The 18901-nt window shown below is 37.9% G+C and overlaps 2 protein-coding genes across 2 annotated transcripts; both read right to left on the reverse strand.

Moving 5' to 3' along the window:
- Positions 1-527: 527 nt before the first annotated feature.
- On the reverse strand, positions 528-13922 carry LOC108742496 (glucose dehydrogenase [FAD, quinone]-like). Its single transcript, XM_025979996.1, has 4 exons — positions 13742-13922; positions 13411-13626; positions 11980-13352; positions 528-644 (listed from the first exon to the last, which is right to left on the reverse strand). Exons 1-4 carry the CDS (start codon positions 13920-13922, stop codon positions 615-617), a joined length of 1800 nt encoding a protein of 599 aa, XP_025835781.1. The 3' UTR covers positions 528-614.
- Positions 13923-15686: 1764 nt separating this feature from the next.
- On the reverse strand, positions 15687-17809 carry LOC108742508 (glucose dehydrogenase [FAD, quinone]-like). The gene is made up of 3 exons (XM_018477746.2): positions 17608-17809; positions 17229-17444; positions 15687-17167 (listed from the first exon to the last, which is right to left on the reverse strand). Exons 1-3 carry the CDS (start codon positions 17786-17788, stop codon positions 15768-15770), a joined length of 1797 nt encoding a protein of 598 aa, XP_018333248.1. The 5' UTR covers positions 17789-17809; the 3' UTR covers positions 15687-15767.
- Between the last annotated feature and the right edge of the window lie 1092 nt (positions 17810-18901).

The following is an 18901-nucleotide window of genomic DNA, read 5'->3' on the forward strand; positions in this document are numbered from 1 at the left end:
GCTGCTTTCTCTCCTATCATGTACGCTGTGGCAAACATATGACCAGTCAAAGAAACGGGAATAATACCAGCGTCGGCTACTCTAAGGTTTCTCATTCCATGAACCACAAGTCTTTCGTTAACAACCGAATCTTCAGGACTCACGCCCATTCTGCAAGTCCCACAAGGATGATTTCCCGGAAATCCAGTACAACGAATAACGCATCTCCAATAATCGTCACTATTGAATGGAAAGCTACTACAAGAACTATCCCTTACTATGCTGAGGTTATACTTCTTAAATTGATCGTTTTCGTATATTCTGACTAGCAATTGGGCGGCTTCAACAAGGGTTGCAAGATCGTCTTCATGTTCGAGATAATTTGGATTTAATTGAGGATATTGTAAAGGATCGGGGGATGTTAATTGAACACTCCCGATAGATTTTGGATGCAGAAGCATTAAATAAAAACTCATTCTGTGGTATATTTAGTATGTTCAGGGGATATCTTTTGAAGATTTCCCCTTTTCGAAAATAATCTAAACAAAATACCCGTGCGATGCTGGGGCTAGTAACTGATATACAAGAAATTTGTACTGTAATTTTATTGCACGCTTTATTTATAAGTACTTAATCTACAAAATTCCATGATCTTGTTTAATAAAATCTGCTGCTTTCTCTCCTATCATGTACGCTGTGGCAAACATATGACCAGTCAAAGAAACGGGAATAATACCAGCGTCGGCTACTCTAAGGTTTCTCATTCCATGAACCAAAAGTCTTTCGTTAACAACCGAATCTTCAGGACTTACACCCATTCTGCAAGTCCCACTGGGATGATTTCCCGGATATCCATAACAATGAATAGCGCATCTCCAATATTCGTTACTATTGAAAGTAAAATTAGTGCAAGAACTTTCCCTTAAAATGGTAAGGTTAAACTTTTGAAACTGATCGTTTTCTAATATTCTGACTAAAAATTGTGCGGCTTCAATAAGGGTTGCAATATCGTCTTCGTGTTGGAGATAATTTGGGTTCAATTGAGGATATTGTAAGGGATCAGCCGATGCCAGTTGAATAGCACCCACAGATTTTGGATGCAGGAGCATTATGTAAGTCCTATATGCATTTGCCCATTCAGCACCGAAAGTGAGAGAATTATTAACCAATGATATCCTTCTGGTTGCCATGGATACATATTCTACTGGAGTGTAGCTCGTATTGCAAAATGCTACGACCTCAGTTGAGCTAGATATGGTCAAAGGACCAACTGCGCGCAAGTATTGCGCTATCGCCTCTCTCACAGTCAAATTCGATGTCAGGTTTGTCGTACAGGAGACAAAATATGTAAACTGATCCATAAAATTACGACCCACTGGAAGGTCTAGTTTAACTGATATATTGTGTCTGGAAAGTTCACTCGACGGACCAATTCCAGAAAGCATCAAGAGCTGTGCAGATTGATAAGCACCAGCCGACAGAATCACCTCGAATCTAGCACGTGCTACATACCTTCTATTTCCGTTAATAAATTCAACACCAGTAGCCCTATTACCCTCAAGCAATACTTTTGTCGCAAGACTATTGATTTGTAATTTCAGATTTCTTCTGTTATCTATTGGACGTATGAACGCGTTATCTCCACTATTTCGTCTTCCATTTCGGGTACTTTTTTGAACGTATCCTATACCAATGACATCTCTTCCATTATAATCAACAAGATTATATCCTAATGAAATCATGGATTGAATGAAAGTCTCAGATAACTGGCTTGTGTTTCGATAGTTTTCTACAACCAGTGGTCCATCAAATCCATGTACGTCACGATCTATTCCTTTTAACCTGGAGGCATTTTCATATTTCTTAAAATATGGGAGTACATTTTCGTACGTCCAACTGGGGAGGCCTCTAGCTCCCCATCTGTCGTAGTCTGACTGAGATCCCCGTGAAAATAAGTTACCATTTATGACGGAGCTTCCGCCTAAAGCTTTTCCTCGTGGCAGTGTCAATAGTCGTGAAGGAGTACCTGTGCATACCAGTCGGTAAACAATATTTACTGCTTGTTATATTTGTGTTAATTTATAGTTACCTGGACACTCCATACGTTGTGGCGTGGTATTGAATGCCCAGTTGTAGTTTGTAGACCACGAATGCGTATTCACGCCAGGTATATCAGTAAAATTATTCCCACGTCCACCTGCTTCAATTACCAAGACGTTCCATGACTCAACTTCCGATAACCTTCTTGCCAGTAAGCTCCCCGCGGTACCTCCGCCAGCTATTATAAAGTCATACTCTCCAAATTCTGAAAATACAAATTTCGTAAGTATCGTGTGTCATTACGTTGTGGAAATTTTCATTTCTACTATTTCATGTGGACATATATTGATTGCAAACATGAGTGTTGATAAAATAAAATAGCAATTGTAATGTAAAGGTTGATCTTGTGTTTTAGATATGACCCCTGCGTCCAACATATTGTTACATGTAGGCAACCCAACACATCCGGTAGTAATTGCATATATCACACATCTAGCAACTTGCTCTTGATGCTTTCTGGGATTGGTCCGTCAAGTGAACTTTCTAGCAACTTGCTAGATGTGTGATATATGCAAAATGAAGTCACTGCTAGAAATATAGACGTGTTGGTTATTTTGCTGAACATTGTAAAAGCTACAGTGGCCGTGCGAAATGCTGGAATTATGGATGAGTGACCACCTAGGTCGAGAGTGCTCAATAAACGAAACACAAAAGACCATGATCAGCCAACTTGCGTTGACTCAACATCACCAAGCCTCCGGAGGAATCATCATTTCAAAACTACATTAACTCATTTTTCTTAGAAAGATTTCTAAATCATCACAATGTTAAAATGGTTATCCACACGGGGGCATCTAACACTATCGTTCGATCTGATGTGGTAATGCCGAATTCAACTATTAGCAAGAAGGGTGGTTTTCATTACAGCCACCATAGACTTTACCAATCAATGCATGGAGAACACAACGTAGAAATTAGAATTGACAATGCGATCTTATATAGTCGGGCATAGGTGACCGACATAATAGACGATATCATCATTGGATTGAATCTTCCTCAAGAACATGGAATCTACTTAAATCTTAGCACATTTACAATGCGCATCGATAAACAGGAAATAGTTGTCAAATCCCAAGACGGAGCTTGCCACCTACGAGGGTGGATTGATAAGTTTCCGGCCTGACCAAGAAAAACAAGGTTTTTAAAAATTTTTTTTTTTTATTTCTCAACATAATCTCCTCCAAGGCTGATACATTTCTCATAGCGGTGTTCCAGTCTATTAATGCCATCTCTATAGACTGATTCGTCAAGCTCCTCAAAATAACCATTTACAGCTTCGATTACTTCTTCATTGTCCGCAAATCTCTTACCGCCAAGCCATTTTTTGAGATTAGGGAACAGAAAATAGTCACTCGGGGCTAGGTCTGGAGAGTAAGGAGGGTGCGGCATCAATTCAAACTTTAGATCGTTGATTTTAGCCGTCGCAACGATTGACGTGTGCGCTGGTGCGTTATCGTGATGAAACAAGATTTTTTTCTTCGCCAGATGAGGTCGTTTAATTTTCACCTCGTGGCTCAAACGTTGCAATAAGTCTGCGTAGTATTGACCAGTGATAGTATTACCCTTTGCAAGGTAATCAATGTATATAATACCTCTTGCATCCCAAAAAACAGTAGCCATAACCTTGTTCGCCGAAAAAATTGTTTTTGCCTTCTTTGGAGTTGGTTCCCCTGGTCCAATCCACTGTTTAGACTGTTCTTTGGTTTCAGGAGTGTAGTGGTGGACCCACGTTTCGTCAACGGTTACGAATCGACGCAAAAATTCGCTTGGATTACGCTTATACAATGACAAATTTGCGGTAGAAATGTTTTTTCGAATCAATTTTTGGTCGACTGTTAGCAAACGCGGCACCCATCTTGCACAGAGCTTTTCCATATGCAAATGTTGGTGCAAAATATGTTGCACACGTTCATATGACATCTTACAGGTCTCAGCTATCTCACGCACTTTCAATCTGCGGTCTCCCAGCACTATTTGATGAATTTTTTCGATCATATCTGGAGTTGTGACCTCAACGGGGCGTCCTGAGCGAGGCCCATCAGAGGTGCTCACACGACCCTTTTTAAACTCGGAAACCCACTGCTTAACGGTTGAATATGACGGGGAGGATGTCCCCAGTGTTGAGTCCATCTCTTTTTTAATTTCCTTCGGCGTTAACCCCTTCAAATAAAAGTATTTGATGACAGCACGATTTTCCTGCTTTTCCATTTTTACGAAAACCACAGAGGCGTCTTGTTCAGCGTGCTGTCAAACCTACACTAGCAAGGAGATCGGGCTGAAACTATAGCTACAAGCTATCCAAGGATGGTACTATAGAATGTCACCTCAAGGTAGGCCTAGTGGCGTCATCTCTTGGTTAGGCCGGAAACTTATCAATCCACCCTCGTATAAGGCGGTCGTTGAGGAAGGTCGAGCTTTCTGGAACTTTGCTCCTACTATCGATGATTCATACAAGGATTTGCCGACACAGACATACGGAAGATGGAATTTCATTCCAATGGGCACCCGAATGCCACAAAGCATTTGAATACTTGAAGATCACATCTTCTAAAGCCCCCCATCTTAACATACCTACAATTCAGCGGGCCTTTCATTCTAGATGCTGACGCTAGAAATGTGGGAATTGATGGTGTGTCATCTCAAGTACAAGACGGAAAAGAAAAGGTCATTTGGTACGAAACAAGAACGAAATTATCGTGTCTCCCGTCGAGAGCTACTGAGTTGTGGTTGAAACCCTTAAACATTTCTTATGAACACATTACGCCTCGCTGAAGTGGCTACCACAATTCAAAAACCCTCAAGAACAAATTGCACTATGGTTACGGTTATAACTTCAGGAACACGAGTTCGACATCAAGCATTGCCCTGACAAACAAGACGGAATGAAGAAGGACTATCCCGGTGACTTTGCATGGAACAAAGCAAGTATTGTTCATCTGCGGAGAAGAAATTTAATTGATCAGTCTGTGGGATACCAGAAAGTCTACGAATTAATTTAAGATCAGAGGAATGACGAAGATATTGGCCCAATAATGAGATGGAAAGAAGTTGGAACCTCAAGACCATCATTCGAAGATGTAAGTCACCTAAACCAAACAGCGGAATGTTATTGGGTCTAGTGGACTTCCCTTATCTTGGATCACAGCGTTTTGAAGTAAAAAGTTTCAGAAGTGTTTGGCGTTAGGATATTCCATAGATAATCTTTCATTCCCTTCTGTCATCATTTCATCCGTCTCATCTTTCTCACTCGAACCACCACCCACCTATTCCCACGATTCCTGAAAGGAGGCTGAAGAGGGCCTTCCGCCCTACCTTCCGGCGTAGTCCAGAGGGACTGCCCGCCCACCAGCATCAGTGACTGGTGGGAATGAAACATCCAAATCTTTTTTCTTTTTCGGAAAAATCAGTTCGAGTTTTAGCCAAAGCACAATATTAAGAGCAAGGAAGAGGTAAAGTGTGTGATATATTACAAATTAATTAGAAATAGTTTAATAGTTTATTAGAGAGTGAATAATTAAATAAATTAGCCAGTAGTGAGAAAGATGTTTGATTTCGTGACAATATTACTATTTGCAAAAGATTTTGTAACAGATACGAAATTAAAATTTTTGTACAAAAGTTTGATTAATTGAACTTGATAATAAATAATTAATGCCTGTGTAGCCTACATACCAATTGGTTCTGCGTTTTCATCGTTCAGTTGAAACTCGTTATAGGACGTTGGAGGCACGTAAGAGGCTGCTAGTTCTAAATATTCCGTTATAAGTTGTTCATAGTAGTCCACATCATCTTCAATAACAGCAGTCGTTAATGTTAAGAATAATGTAACAGTTAAAATGTATTTATAAATCATCTCGATTTACTGAATATTGTTTGCAACGTTCGCTATTTATATCAAGCTTCTTAATAATGGCACGAACCATTACAAGTAAATAACTCTTTTTTGATTAAACTGTTATTTAATTAAAAGTTAGAAATACAACAATATATAAAAATTACGATAAAAGTAGCTTTTTTTTCTTTCTTCCTGGAAATAAACGTAGTCTCATATCTACTATCTAATATTCAAATTTTGTATATCTATAAATGGAGATAATGTAACAGATACGAAAGTAATTGTTTTGCGTCCTTCTAATTGTAACGAAAGCTTCTTTGTACTGTTTTTCACAAGATTATCTCAACAGCCATGTTAGGAGAAATTATCTTTGTACTACATACATATTTTCCTATTAGGTGAAATGAAAGTAATCAAAATCAGAAGTGGGTATTGAACTGAATTTAATTTCGAAATGAAAGATGAAGATACAAACATCAAGGATGTCACCATCAAAATTGTTCAAATAGCTAACCTAGATAATTCCAAACGGGATTTTTTGTAGTCCACATTTACTAAGAACTTTTCTGGATTTTGACCATTAAACTAATATATCAGCTGCACCAACAGAAAAAGTAAATATAGTATTGATGCTTTGATGGAAGCGGTATTGACAAAATAGTGTTGTATGAAAATAAATAAAAGTAAATCAAAAATACCGGTATGCAAGGGAAGTGATTGATTTTAGGTACCTAGGAAGTCAGATAAGTCAGGATGGAAGGAGTAGTTGGAATATAAAGCAGAGGATAGTACAGGATCGAGTCGCCTTCAATGAAAAAATCGGTTGTCTGTAAAGTCGGTTTACTGACGATAGTTGAACGTGACAACGTCATACGAAAATACTGATGGAATGGTTTCATTTTTCAAAAGAAAATTTTAATTTTATTTGTTTGATAGATATTTTGTATGGATATAGAGAAGGAGGTAAATGGAAATCACAATTGAATTGATCAAGTTACATTTATTTGTACGCATAAATACAATTATGTCAATTTTTATTTATTTTTTTTCCAATGATGTGCTTTGAGCAATTGTTTCACAACTTTTATTTACAACTTTTAAACATCATTAAAATTTTTGTAACTCTAGCTTCAATTCGACAATATATCACTGAACATATATTTAATATCGAAAGAATCATTACCTTTATCGCCGCAATTATCGTTGCTATAAACAATTGATACCAAATTCACTTTTCACTGCACTTCATACTTGACGGAAACATGTAAATGGATTATTGTATAGCAGCTGTCCACGCGGACGCATCGCTCACTCAAGTAGGAGAGAGACAGATGTCGAACGCGGAGGCCGATTGTGCCTCTTTGTTGCTCGTTCCGCGCTCTCGCTTGCACTTCAAGCCTTAAATGGAACGCCTCAGAGCGAGGTAACGCCCCATGAGGCATATTTTTTTGTGCGTGCAGTCGGCTCCATCGAATTATAAGACGTTGTCACGTCAAAAAATCACTTCTATGTTCGCCAACAATTAATTTAGAAATTCGAAAAGGATTGTTAAAGATACTCCAAACATGGAGAGCGGCGCTGTACGGATGCAAAACGGAAGAATGATGAGGATAATGTGGATAGTAGGGTTATAAAATAAGAAATTTTAGAAAGAATAGGAGAATGGACCACTCTATGAAAGTCAATAAAAAATAGGCGAGATAGGTTTGTAGGACGCCTTTACAGGCGTGAAGGTCTACTCAGAGACATATTAGAGGCAGAAACGGGAGTTAGGAGGGGTAGAGGTAGACCTAGATAAGATTAGATTTCGCAAATAGTTAAGGATATGGGTTGTTCTATAGTAGTTTTAGGGAAATGCGATTTGCAAGACAGGAAAGAGTGGAGGTTGGTAGGATACCTTCTCAGGCATGAAGGTCTACTCAGAGACATATTAGAGGCAGAAACGGGAGTTAGGAGGGGTAGAGGTAGACCTAGATAAGATTAGATTTCGCAAATAGGATGTGGGTTTTATGAAAATACGAAGATTAGGTCAGGATAGGGAGGAGTGAAGGGGCATGTCCAACCTGTCTTAGGATAAAGATGATTGATTTGATTCTTCATATACTTAACTAGATAAGATAGTACTAAATCAAAACAGTTAAAAAATGTGTGAGTGTCTGTATAAAAAACACTTTCTTGTTTAATAAATAGCAAATAGCGTAAGCAGAAAAAACGGATAACCTTCGACCAACTATAAATGTTACTCTTTTATAATCAATACAATGCCAGAAATAAATAATCACATCGGCTTTTCGTTGCTCTTCGGCAATGGACAAAGACTGATACGTATTATTAAAGTTTATTAAAATATTGTATTTGTCAAGCATCCTGTCAGTTTGCTGTTTCAGTAAACGCTCCAAGACGGTTAAATACTATTCAAAAATGATAAATCATTGGAACTTAGTGACGACGCAAGGAAATTTTCCAAATCGGGAGGGTTTTACGCCCGTATTAAATATTAGGTCCCATCTCCTTTTAGAAACAGAAAACATGATGGAGCAGTTTCGCTGTAATTATGAACTTATGTTAACCTATTGAGTTGATGATGCCAGTAACATTTTCTTTAACTGCTTTCTATAATTCACTCAAAATATTCTACTTAATCCAAATTATGTTTGAACTCTCAGTCGAAATCAATGAGAGAATTTGTGTTATTGCTTTATTGCACAATTTAATTGTAACTAATTTACACAATTCCATTATCTTGTTTGATAAAATCCGCTGCTTTCTCTCCTATCATGTACGCTGTGGCAAACATATGACCAGTCAAAGAAACGGGAATAATACCAGCGTCGGCTACTCTAAGGTTTCTCATTCCATGAACCACAAGTCTTTCGTTAACAACCGAATCTTCAGGACTCACGCCCATTCTGCAAGTCCCACAAGGATGATTTCCCGGAAATCCAGTACAACGAATAACGCATCTCCAATAATCGTCACTATTGAATGGAAAGCTACTACAAGAACTATCCCTTACTATGCTGAGGTTATACTTCTTAAATTGATCGTTTTCGTATATTCTGACTAGCAATTGGGCGGCTTCAACAAGGGTTGCAAGATCGTCTTCATGTTCGAGATAATTTGGATTTAATTGAGGATATTGTAAAGGATCGGGGGATGTTAATTGAACACTTCCGATAGATTTTGGATGCAGAAGCATTAAGTAAGCACTAAAATCAGTTGTCCTTTGCGTGCCGAAAGTAAGAGAATCGTTAACCAATGATATTGTCTTGGATACCATGGTTACATATTCTACGGGAGTATAGCTGGTATTGCAAAATGCTACGGTTTCAGTTCCACCGGATAGAGTCAAGGGGCCAACTGTGCGCAAGTATTGCGCTAACGCCTCTCTCACTGTTAAATTCGGCACTGTCAAGTTGGTCGTACAAGATACGCCAAATGAAAAATGATCTATATAATTACGGCCCACTGGAAGGTCTAATTCGACTGATATATTGTGTCTAGAAAGTTCACTGGACGGACCAATTCCAGAAAGCATCAAGAGCTGTGCAGATTGATAAGCACCAGCCGACAGAATCACCTCGAATCTAGCACGTGCTATATACCTTCTATTTCCGTTAATAAATTCAACACCAATAGCCCTATTACCCTCAAGCAATACCTTTGTCGCGAGACTATTGATTTGTAATTTCAGGTTGGATCTGTTATCAATTGGACGTAGAAACGCGTTATCTCCACTATTTCGTCTTCCATTTCGGGTACTTTTTTGAACGTATCCTATACCAATGACATCTCTTCCATTATAATCAACAAGATTATATCCTAATGAAATCATGGATTGAATGAAAGTCTCAGATAACTCGCTTGTATTGTGATAGTTTTCTACAATAAATGGTCCATCAAATCCATGTACGTCACGATCTATTCCTCTTAACCTGGAGGCATTCTCGTATTTCTTAAAAAATGGTAGAACATTTTCATAGGACCAATTGGGCAGACCTCTAGCTCCCCATCTGTCGTAGTCTGATTGCGATCCGCGTGAGAATAAGTTACCATTTATGACGGAGCTTCCACCTAAAGCCCTTCCTCGTGGCAAGGGCATTTGTCGTGAAGCGGAAGCTGAACTTACTAGCCGGGAAAAAATATTGTCATTGCTTATTATATGTAAGTGATAATCTATAGTTACCTGGACACTGCATACGCTGTGGAGTGCTATTGAATGCCCAATTATAATCTGTGGACCATAGAGGTCCATTCATGCCAGGTATATCACTGAAATTATTCCCGCGTCCACCCGCTTCAATTACCAAGACGTTCCACGATTCAACTTCCGATAATCTCCTTGCCAGTAAACTCCCCGCGGTACCTCCCCCAGCTATTATAAAATCATACTCTCCAAATTCTGAAAATTCCAAATTTTAAGTATCGCATATCATTACACTACGGTAACGTAAATGTTAATTTTGTGTTTTATATTAAATAGGTGCGTTGTACAACTTAAGGTACCTTACATACCAATTGGTTCTGCATTTTGATCGTTTAACTGGAATCCCTTATAGGTCGTTGGAGTCACGTAAGATCTTACTGCTGCTAAATTATCCTTGATAAATTGTTCGTAGTAGTCCAGGTCATCTTCAACGTCAGCACTCGTAAATGTTAAGAATAATGTTACAGGTAAAAGGTATTTACAAATCATCGTGACTAACTGAATATTGTCCACAATTTTCGCTATTTATATAGAAGCTTGAGTAATGGCATGAGCCATTATACTTAAGTGCATATTTGTTTTTTTTTTTGATAAAGCTATGCTAGTGTTTAATTAAAAGTTGTAGTTTCATTTTGACAAATTCAATACGAATAGATTGATAAATGAAGTGCTTTATTTTGTACTTTTCTTTGCTGTAAACAAGCTTAATCAAATGCCTATTTCCGTTTATATAACTTAATAAAATCGTGTAGTAGAAGTGAAGATAATTGTTTCGGACCAAACAGCTGAACAAACACTTAACATTTAAATCATGTAAATCGTTTTGTATAAATATCGCGTATTTTATCTTACTAACTAGACTTGCTGAAAAAACGCCTACTTTTACTCAAACAGACGTTCTGGGGAATATCGTAAATACAGATAGAAAAGAGATGCTAAGCAGAAATTGCAGCGGGCACCAATACAGAAAAAGGAACAGCATTACACCGGTGAAAGTGTAACAGAAAGAGATGCATACAAGCAAAATTTTCGCATGTTGTCAGCATTGGGAATCAAAGAATGTTCAACATCCTCGGGAATTTAGTAAAGCAAGAGCGCTTATTGAAAGATATAATTCCAATCAGGCTGATCTGATTCTTTGCATAACTATGTAAACTCTACCCACTACACCGCTTACTATTGTTCGGTTATCTCTTTTCACTCTGTCTATACTACTCAATGAAGCATTTCCTAACTTAACAGGAGCGTCTTCAAGACGCAGTAAACGATTACAGTCCCAAGTGAAAACAAGAAAGAATATAACGTCCATTCTCATAAATCATATATTCCAGACTCTGCCAATTCTGATCGTCACAACTACACCAGATGTGAACGCGATTGTTTTGTTTTTTTTCTTTTAGATAACTGCCAAATTTTGTACTTGGAATTTCAATCTTGTTATTGGAAAAGTTTCAAAATAGGAAGGGTCTCGGGTGCAGATAAGATACCATGAGGCAGCAAAAGCTGCAGTCAGCTGCGTATCAAGTACGTACATTTAAGTGGTTCTTTTCCCATAGTACTTGGCATTTGGTCAATTTATCAGTTTGTACGTATAAAAATTTTAGATATACACTAGTTACAAGGTAAAATTACAATTTTGAGCTTAAAAGACTTGCAGCACCTTTTATTAATTCCATTCTACATCATACTTCTTGTATTCTACTTCATTTAAATAATGTTCAGAATCTGAGACAGAATCAATAGCAACTCTTGTCCCAACATCTTTTTATAATAACTGATCTACAGAAATTTGTATTATAACTTTATTGCACAGTTTATTGTAACTAATTTACAAAATTCCATGATCTTGTTTGATAAAATCTGCTGCTTTCTCTCCTATCATGTACGCTGTGGCAAACATATGACCAGTCAAAGAAACTGGAATAATACCAGCGTCGGCTACTCTAAGGTTTCTCATTCCATGAACCACAAGTCTTTCGTTAACAACCGAATCGTTCGGACTCACGCCCATTCTGCAAGTCCCACAAGGATGATTTCCGGGATATCCAGTACAACGAATAACGCATCTCCAGTAATCGTCACTATTGAACGGAAAGCTACTACAAGAACTATCCCTTACTACGGTAAGGTTATACTTCTTAAATCGATCGTTTTCGTATATTTTGACCAACAATTGGGCGGCTTCAACAAGGGCTGCAAGATCGTCTTCATGTTGGAGATAATTTGGGTTTAATTGAGGATATTGTAAAGGATCAGGGGATGTTAATTGAACACTCCCGATAGATTTTGGATGCAGAAGCATCAAGTAAGCACTAAAATCAGTTGTCCTTTGGGCGCTGAAGCTAAGAGAATCGTTAACCAATGATATCCTCTTGGATACCATGGTTACATATTCTACGGGAGTATAGCTGGTATTGCAAAACGCTACGGTTTCAGTTCCACCGGATACAGTCAAAGGGCCAACTGCGTGCAAGTATTGCGCTATCGCCTCTCTTACTGTCAAATTAGAGACTGTCAAGTTGGTCGTACAAGAGACGCCAAATGAAAAATGATCCATAAAGTTACGGCCCACTGGAAGGTCTAATTCGACTGATATATTGTGTCTAGAAAGTTCACTCGACGGGCCAATTCCAGAAAGCATCAAGAGTTGGGCAGATTGATAAGCACCAGACGACAGAATCACCTCGAATCTAGCACGTGCTACATACCTTCTATTTCTGTTAATAAATTCAACACCAGCAGCCCTATTACCCTCAAGCAATACTTTTGTCGCAAGACTATTGATTTGCAATTTCAGATTTCTTCTCTTATCTATTGGACGTATGAACGCGTTATCTCCACTATTTCGTCTTCCATTTCGGGTACTTTTTTGAACGTATCCTATACCAATGACGTCTCTTCCATTATAATCAACAAGATTATATCCTAATGAAATCATGGATTGAATGAAAGTCTCAGATAACTGGCTTGTGTTATGGTAGTTTTCTACAATTAGTGGTCCATCAAATCCATGTACTTCAGGATCTATTCCTTTCAACCTGGAGGCATTTTCATATTTCTTAAAAAATGGTAGGACATTTTCATAGCACCAACTGGGTAGACCTCTGGCTCCCCATCTGTCGTAGTCTGATTGCGATCCGCGTGAGAATAAGTTACCATTTATGACGGAGCTTCCACCTAAAGCCCTTCCTCGTGGCAGAGACATTCGTCGTAAAGGAGAAGCAGTACTTACTAGCCGGTAAAAAATATTGCCATTGCTTATTATATTTAAGTGATAATCTATAGTTACCTGGACACTCCATACGTTGTGGAGTGCTAGAGAATGCCCAGTTGTAGTCTGAAGACCACAAAGCTCCATTCATGCCAGGTATATCACTGAAATTATTCCCGCGTCCGCCCGCTTCGATTACCAACACTTTCCACGATTTAACTTCCGATAATCTCCTTGCCAGTAAACTCCCCGCGGTACCTCCCCCAGCTATTATAAAATCATACTCTCCAAATTCTGAAAATTCCAAATTTCGTAAGTATCGCGTATCATTACACTACGGTAACGTAAATGTTAATTTTGTGTTTTATATTAAATAGGTGCGTTGTACAACTTAAGGTACCTTACATACCAATTGGTTCTGCATTTTGATCGTTTAACTGGAATCCCTTATAGGTCGTTGGAGTCACGTAAGATCTTACTGCTGCTAAATTATCCTTGATAAATTGTTCGTAGTAGTCCAGGTCATCTTCTATGTCAGCAGTCGTTAATGTTAAGAATAATGTTACCGTTAAGAGGTGCTTATAAATCATCCTGACTAACTGAATATTGTCTACAATTTTCGTTATTTATATCGAAGCTTGAGTAATGGCATGAGCCATTACACGTAAGTAAATAATTTTTTTTCGTTTTGATAAAGCTATACTAGTGATTAATTAAAAGCTGTATGACTACAAGTTTTAATTAAACACTACCTTTTTTGCATTTAATTCTAACGAATTCAACACAAAAAGGTTGATAAATGAAGTACTTAATTTTTTACATTTCTTTACTGTAATCGAGCATAATCACATGCCTATTTTCGTTCATAAAACGTAAAATTATGTAGTAGAAGTGAAGGTAATTGTTTTGGACCAAACTGCTGGACAAACACTTTACATTAAACGCATGCAAATCGTTTTGTTTTAACACCGTGTCTTTCATTTTACTAACTAGACTAGTGTGGATGATGACAGAACGCTTACTTTTACTCAGGCAGACGGTGTAGGGAATATCATAAATGTAGATAGAAAAGAGATGTAACGTAGAAACTGCAGCGGGCACCAATACAGAAGAAGGAATAGCATTACACCAATCGATGTGTGACAGAAAAAGATGTAGACAAGCAAAATTTTCGCATGTTACCAGCATAAGGCATCAGCGAAAGTTCAATATTTTCAGGAATTTAGAAAAGCTAGGACGCTTGTTGAAAAATATCCAACCAGGCTGCACTTTTGGGCAACTATGTAACCAGTAACCACTGCATCGCTTACTATTATTCGGTTATCTCTTTTCACTATGTCTATACTGTTCATGAAGCATTTCATAAGTTAACAAGGGTTTGTTCAAGACGCAGTAAATGACTACAGTACCAAGTGAAAACAAGAAAGAAAAAAATCGGTTGTCTGTAAAGTCGGTTTACTGACGATAATTGAACGTGACGTCATAAGAAAATACTGATGGAATGGTTTCATTTGTCAAAAGATAATTTTAATTTTATTTGTTTCATAGATATTTTGTATGGATATAGAGAAGGAGGTAAATGGAAATGTATTATTGTATAGCAGCTGTCCACGCGGACGCATCGCTCACTCAAGTAGGAGAGAGACAGATGTCGAACGCTGCCGAACGCGGAGGCCGATTGTGCCTCTTTGTCGCTCGTTCCGCGCTCTCGCTTGCACTTCAAACCTTAAATGGAACGCCTCAGAGCGAGGTAACGCCGCATGAGTCATGTTTTTTCGTGCGTGTAGCCGGCTTCATCGAATTATAAGACGTTGTCACGTCAAAAAGTCTATTCTCATAGATAATATATTGCGAATTTTGCCAATTTTGATAGTCACAACTACAGAAGATGTGAACGTGATTGTTTTGTGTTCTTGGAATTTCAAACTTGTTATTGACAAGGTTTCAAAATCGAGAGGGTCTTAGGTGCAGATTAGGTACCAGCTCCTAACCTCATTTAAAACAGAAAATGTGTTGAAGCAGTTTCGTTATAATTGTAAGCAGTTCCTGGTTTTCAATACAAACGTCACATAGTTACTGAGATGAACACGATTCAAATGAGGAAGCAAAAGTTGTGGTCAGCTGCATACCAAGTAATGTTGGAGTGGTCGTATTAGAATAGTACTTGATTTTTAGTCAGTTTTTCAGTTTATACGTATAAAAAGTTTAGGCTTACAGTTGTTATAAGGTAAAGTTACTATTTTGAGCTTAAAAAACCTACAGCACTTTTTTTTAATTGCATTCTATAACATACTTCTAGTATTCTACTTAATTTAAATAATGTTTGAAATCTGAGACAGAATCAATAGCAACTGTTGTCTCAACATCTTTTTATAATAACTGATCTACAGAAAACTTGCATTATAGCTTTATTGCACAATTTAATTGTAACTAATTTACAAAATTCCATGATCTTCTTTGATGAGATGTGCTGCTTTCTCTCCTATCATGTACGCCGTGGCAAACATATGACCAGTCAAAGAAACGGGAATAATACCAGCGTCGGCTACTCTCAGGTTTCTCATTCCATGAACCACAAGTCTTTCGTTAACAACCGAATCGTTCGGACTCACGCCCATTCTGCAAGTCCCACAAGGATGATTTCCGGGATATCCAGTACAACGAATAACGCATCTCCAATAATCGTCACTATTGAACGGAAAGCTACTACAAGAACTATCCCTTACTATGCTGAGGTTATACTTCTTAAATTGATCGTTTTCGTATATTTTGACTAACAATTGGGAGGCTTCAACAAGGGCTGCAAGATCGTCTTCATGTTGGAGATAATTCGGGTTTAATAGAGGATATTGTAAAGGATCCCGGGATTTTAATTGAATACTCCCGATAGATTTTGGATGCAGGAGCATTAGGTAAGCAGTAAAATCAGTTGTCCTTTGAGTGCCGAAAGTAAGAGAATCGTTAACCAATGATATAGTCTTGGTTACCATGGTCACATATTCTACTGGAGTATAGCTGGTATTGCAAAACGCTACGGTTTCAGTTCCAGTGGATATAGTCAAGGGGCCAACTCCGCGCAAGTATTGCGCTAGCGCCTCTCTTACTGTCAAATTCTTGGCTGTCAAGTTGGTAGTACAAGAGACGCCGAATGAAAAATGATCTATATAATTACGGCCCACTGGAAGTTCCAGCTGAACTGGAATATTGTGCCTGGAAAGTTCACTCGACGGACCAATTCCAGAAAGCATCAAGAGTTGTGCAGATTGATAAGCACCTGACGACAGAATCACCTCGAATCTAGCACGTGCTACATACCTTCTATTTCTGTTAATAAATTCAACACCAGTAGCCCTATTACCCTCAAGCAATACTTTTGTCGCAAGACTATTGATTTGTAATCTCAGATTTCTTCTGTTATCTATTGGACGTATGAACGCGTTATCTCCACTATTTCGTCTTCCATTTCGGGTACTTTTTTGAACGTGTCCTATACCAATGACATTTCTTCCATTATAATCAACAAGATTATATCCTAATGAAATCATGGATTGAATGAAAGTCTCAGATAACTCGCTTGTGTTGTGATAGTTTTCTACAATAAATGGTCCATCAAATCCATGTACTTCAGGATCTATTCCTTTCAACCTGGAGGCATTTTCATATTTCTTAAAAAATGGTAGGACATTTTCGTAGGACCAGTTAGGTAGGCCTCTAGCTCCCCATCTGTCGTAGTCTGATTGCGATCCGCGTGAGAATACGTTACCATTTATAACGGAACTTCCGCCTATAGCTCTTCCTCGAGGGAGGGACATTTGTCGGAAAGGGGAAGCTGTAGCTAGTTGCCGATAAAAAATATTGTCATTGCTTGTTATATTTAAGTGATAATCTATAGTTACCTGGACACTCCATACGCTGTGGAGTGCTATTGAATGCCCAGTTGTAGTCTGAAGACCACGAACCCATATTCACGGCAGGTATATCGGTAAAATTATTCCCACGTCCACCCGCTTCGATTACCAAGACATTCCAAGACTGAACTTCCGATAACCTTCTTGCCAGTAAACTCCCCGCGGTACCTCCCCCAGCTATTATGAAATCATACACTCCAAAGTCTGAAAATTCCAAATTTCGTAAGTATCATGTATGATAACGTCAATGTTGATCTTGTGTTTTAGTTCAAAAATCTGAATTATACAAATTATGATATAATAAGATATTAGACTTTTATGCGAAAATGTGATTAAATAATGGGTAATGCATGGGTCCGTTACATACCAATTGGTGGTGCATTTTCATCGTTCAACTGGAATCCCCTATAGGTCGCTGGAGGCACGTAAGACGCTTCTGCTACTAAATTTTCTCTTATAAATTGTTCATAGTAGTCCAAATCATCTTCAATATCAGCACTCGTTAATGCTAAGAATAATGTAACCGTTACGAGGTACTTGTACATCATCTTGACTAACTGAATATTGTCTCCAATTTTCGCTATTTATATTGAAGCTTAATTAATAGCAGGGACCATTGCACTTAAGTGTATAACTTTTTTAATTTTGATAAAGCTTCGCTAGTGTTTAATTAAAAATTGTAGATATAATTAAATACAAAGTGGCTGATAAATAAAGTACTTTATTTTGTAATTTTTTTACTGTAAACAAGCTTTGTCAAATGTCTATTTCCGTTCATAATACTTAATACAATGACGTACTAGAGATGAAGGTAATTGTTTTGCGTTTTTCTGATAATTTGTTGTATCTTCTTCGTTCTCATATGATCATAAGATTACGTCAACTACAACACTAGCAGAAAATATACTTGTAATCTACAAATACATATTTTTTGATTAGATAGAAATTGTCGAAATTACTAAACGATGTTCATCCGGCATGTTACAGAGTTTATTTTAAGCAAACTTTATAAAACAATACCAACCCATCTCAATTAACGCTTTCAAATGCTAATGAACTAAATTCCATTTCGAAAGAAGATAGGAACGGCAAAGAAGGTATTATATTTTAGAAAATACTACAAATGGCGCAGTAAACGCCATCTGTAGCACGATGCTACATTTTAGGATTACGTATGCTCAGATACTACAGATGGCGTTTACTGCGGCATCACTACATAGTATAAAACAAAGTCGCCTTCCCGCTGTCTGTCCCTATGTATGCTTAAANAAATGCTAATGAACTAAATTCCATTTCGAAAGAAGATAGGAACGGCAAAGAAGGTATTATATTTTAGAAAATACTACAAATGGCGCAGTAAACGCGAACTTTGGACCAGTCTATGCTTGACTTCCCACTACTGGTCCAGGTTTGGACCCATCGTCAAATCTGGCATCACTACATAGTATAAAACAAAGTCGCCTTCCCGCTGTCTGTCCCTATGTATGCTTAAATCTTTAAAACTACGCAAAGGATTTTGATGCGGTTTTTTTTAATAGATAGAGTGATTCAAGAGGAAGGTTTATATGTATAATACATGCATAATATAGTAGGGAAACACTGATAATTTTAGAGGTTTCTAATGTGATGTCGTAAATAAACACATTTTTTGCGCTTACATT

Source organism: Agrilus planipennis, unplaced genomic scaffold, assembly GCF_000699045.2.
Source record: "Agrilus planipennis isolate EAB-ADULT unplaced genomic scaffold, Apla_2.0 scaffold285, whole genome shotgun sequence".
In the NCBI taxonomy this organism is placed as follows: Eukaryota; Metazoa; Arthropoda; class Insecta; order Coleoptera; family Buprestidae; genus Agrilus; species Agrilus planipennis.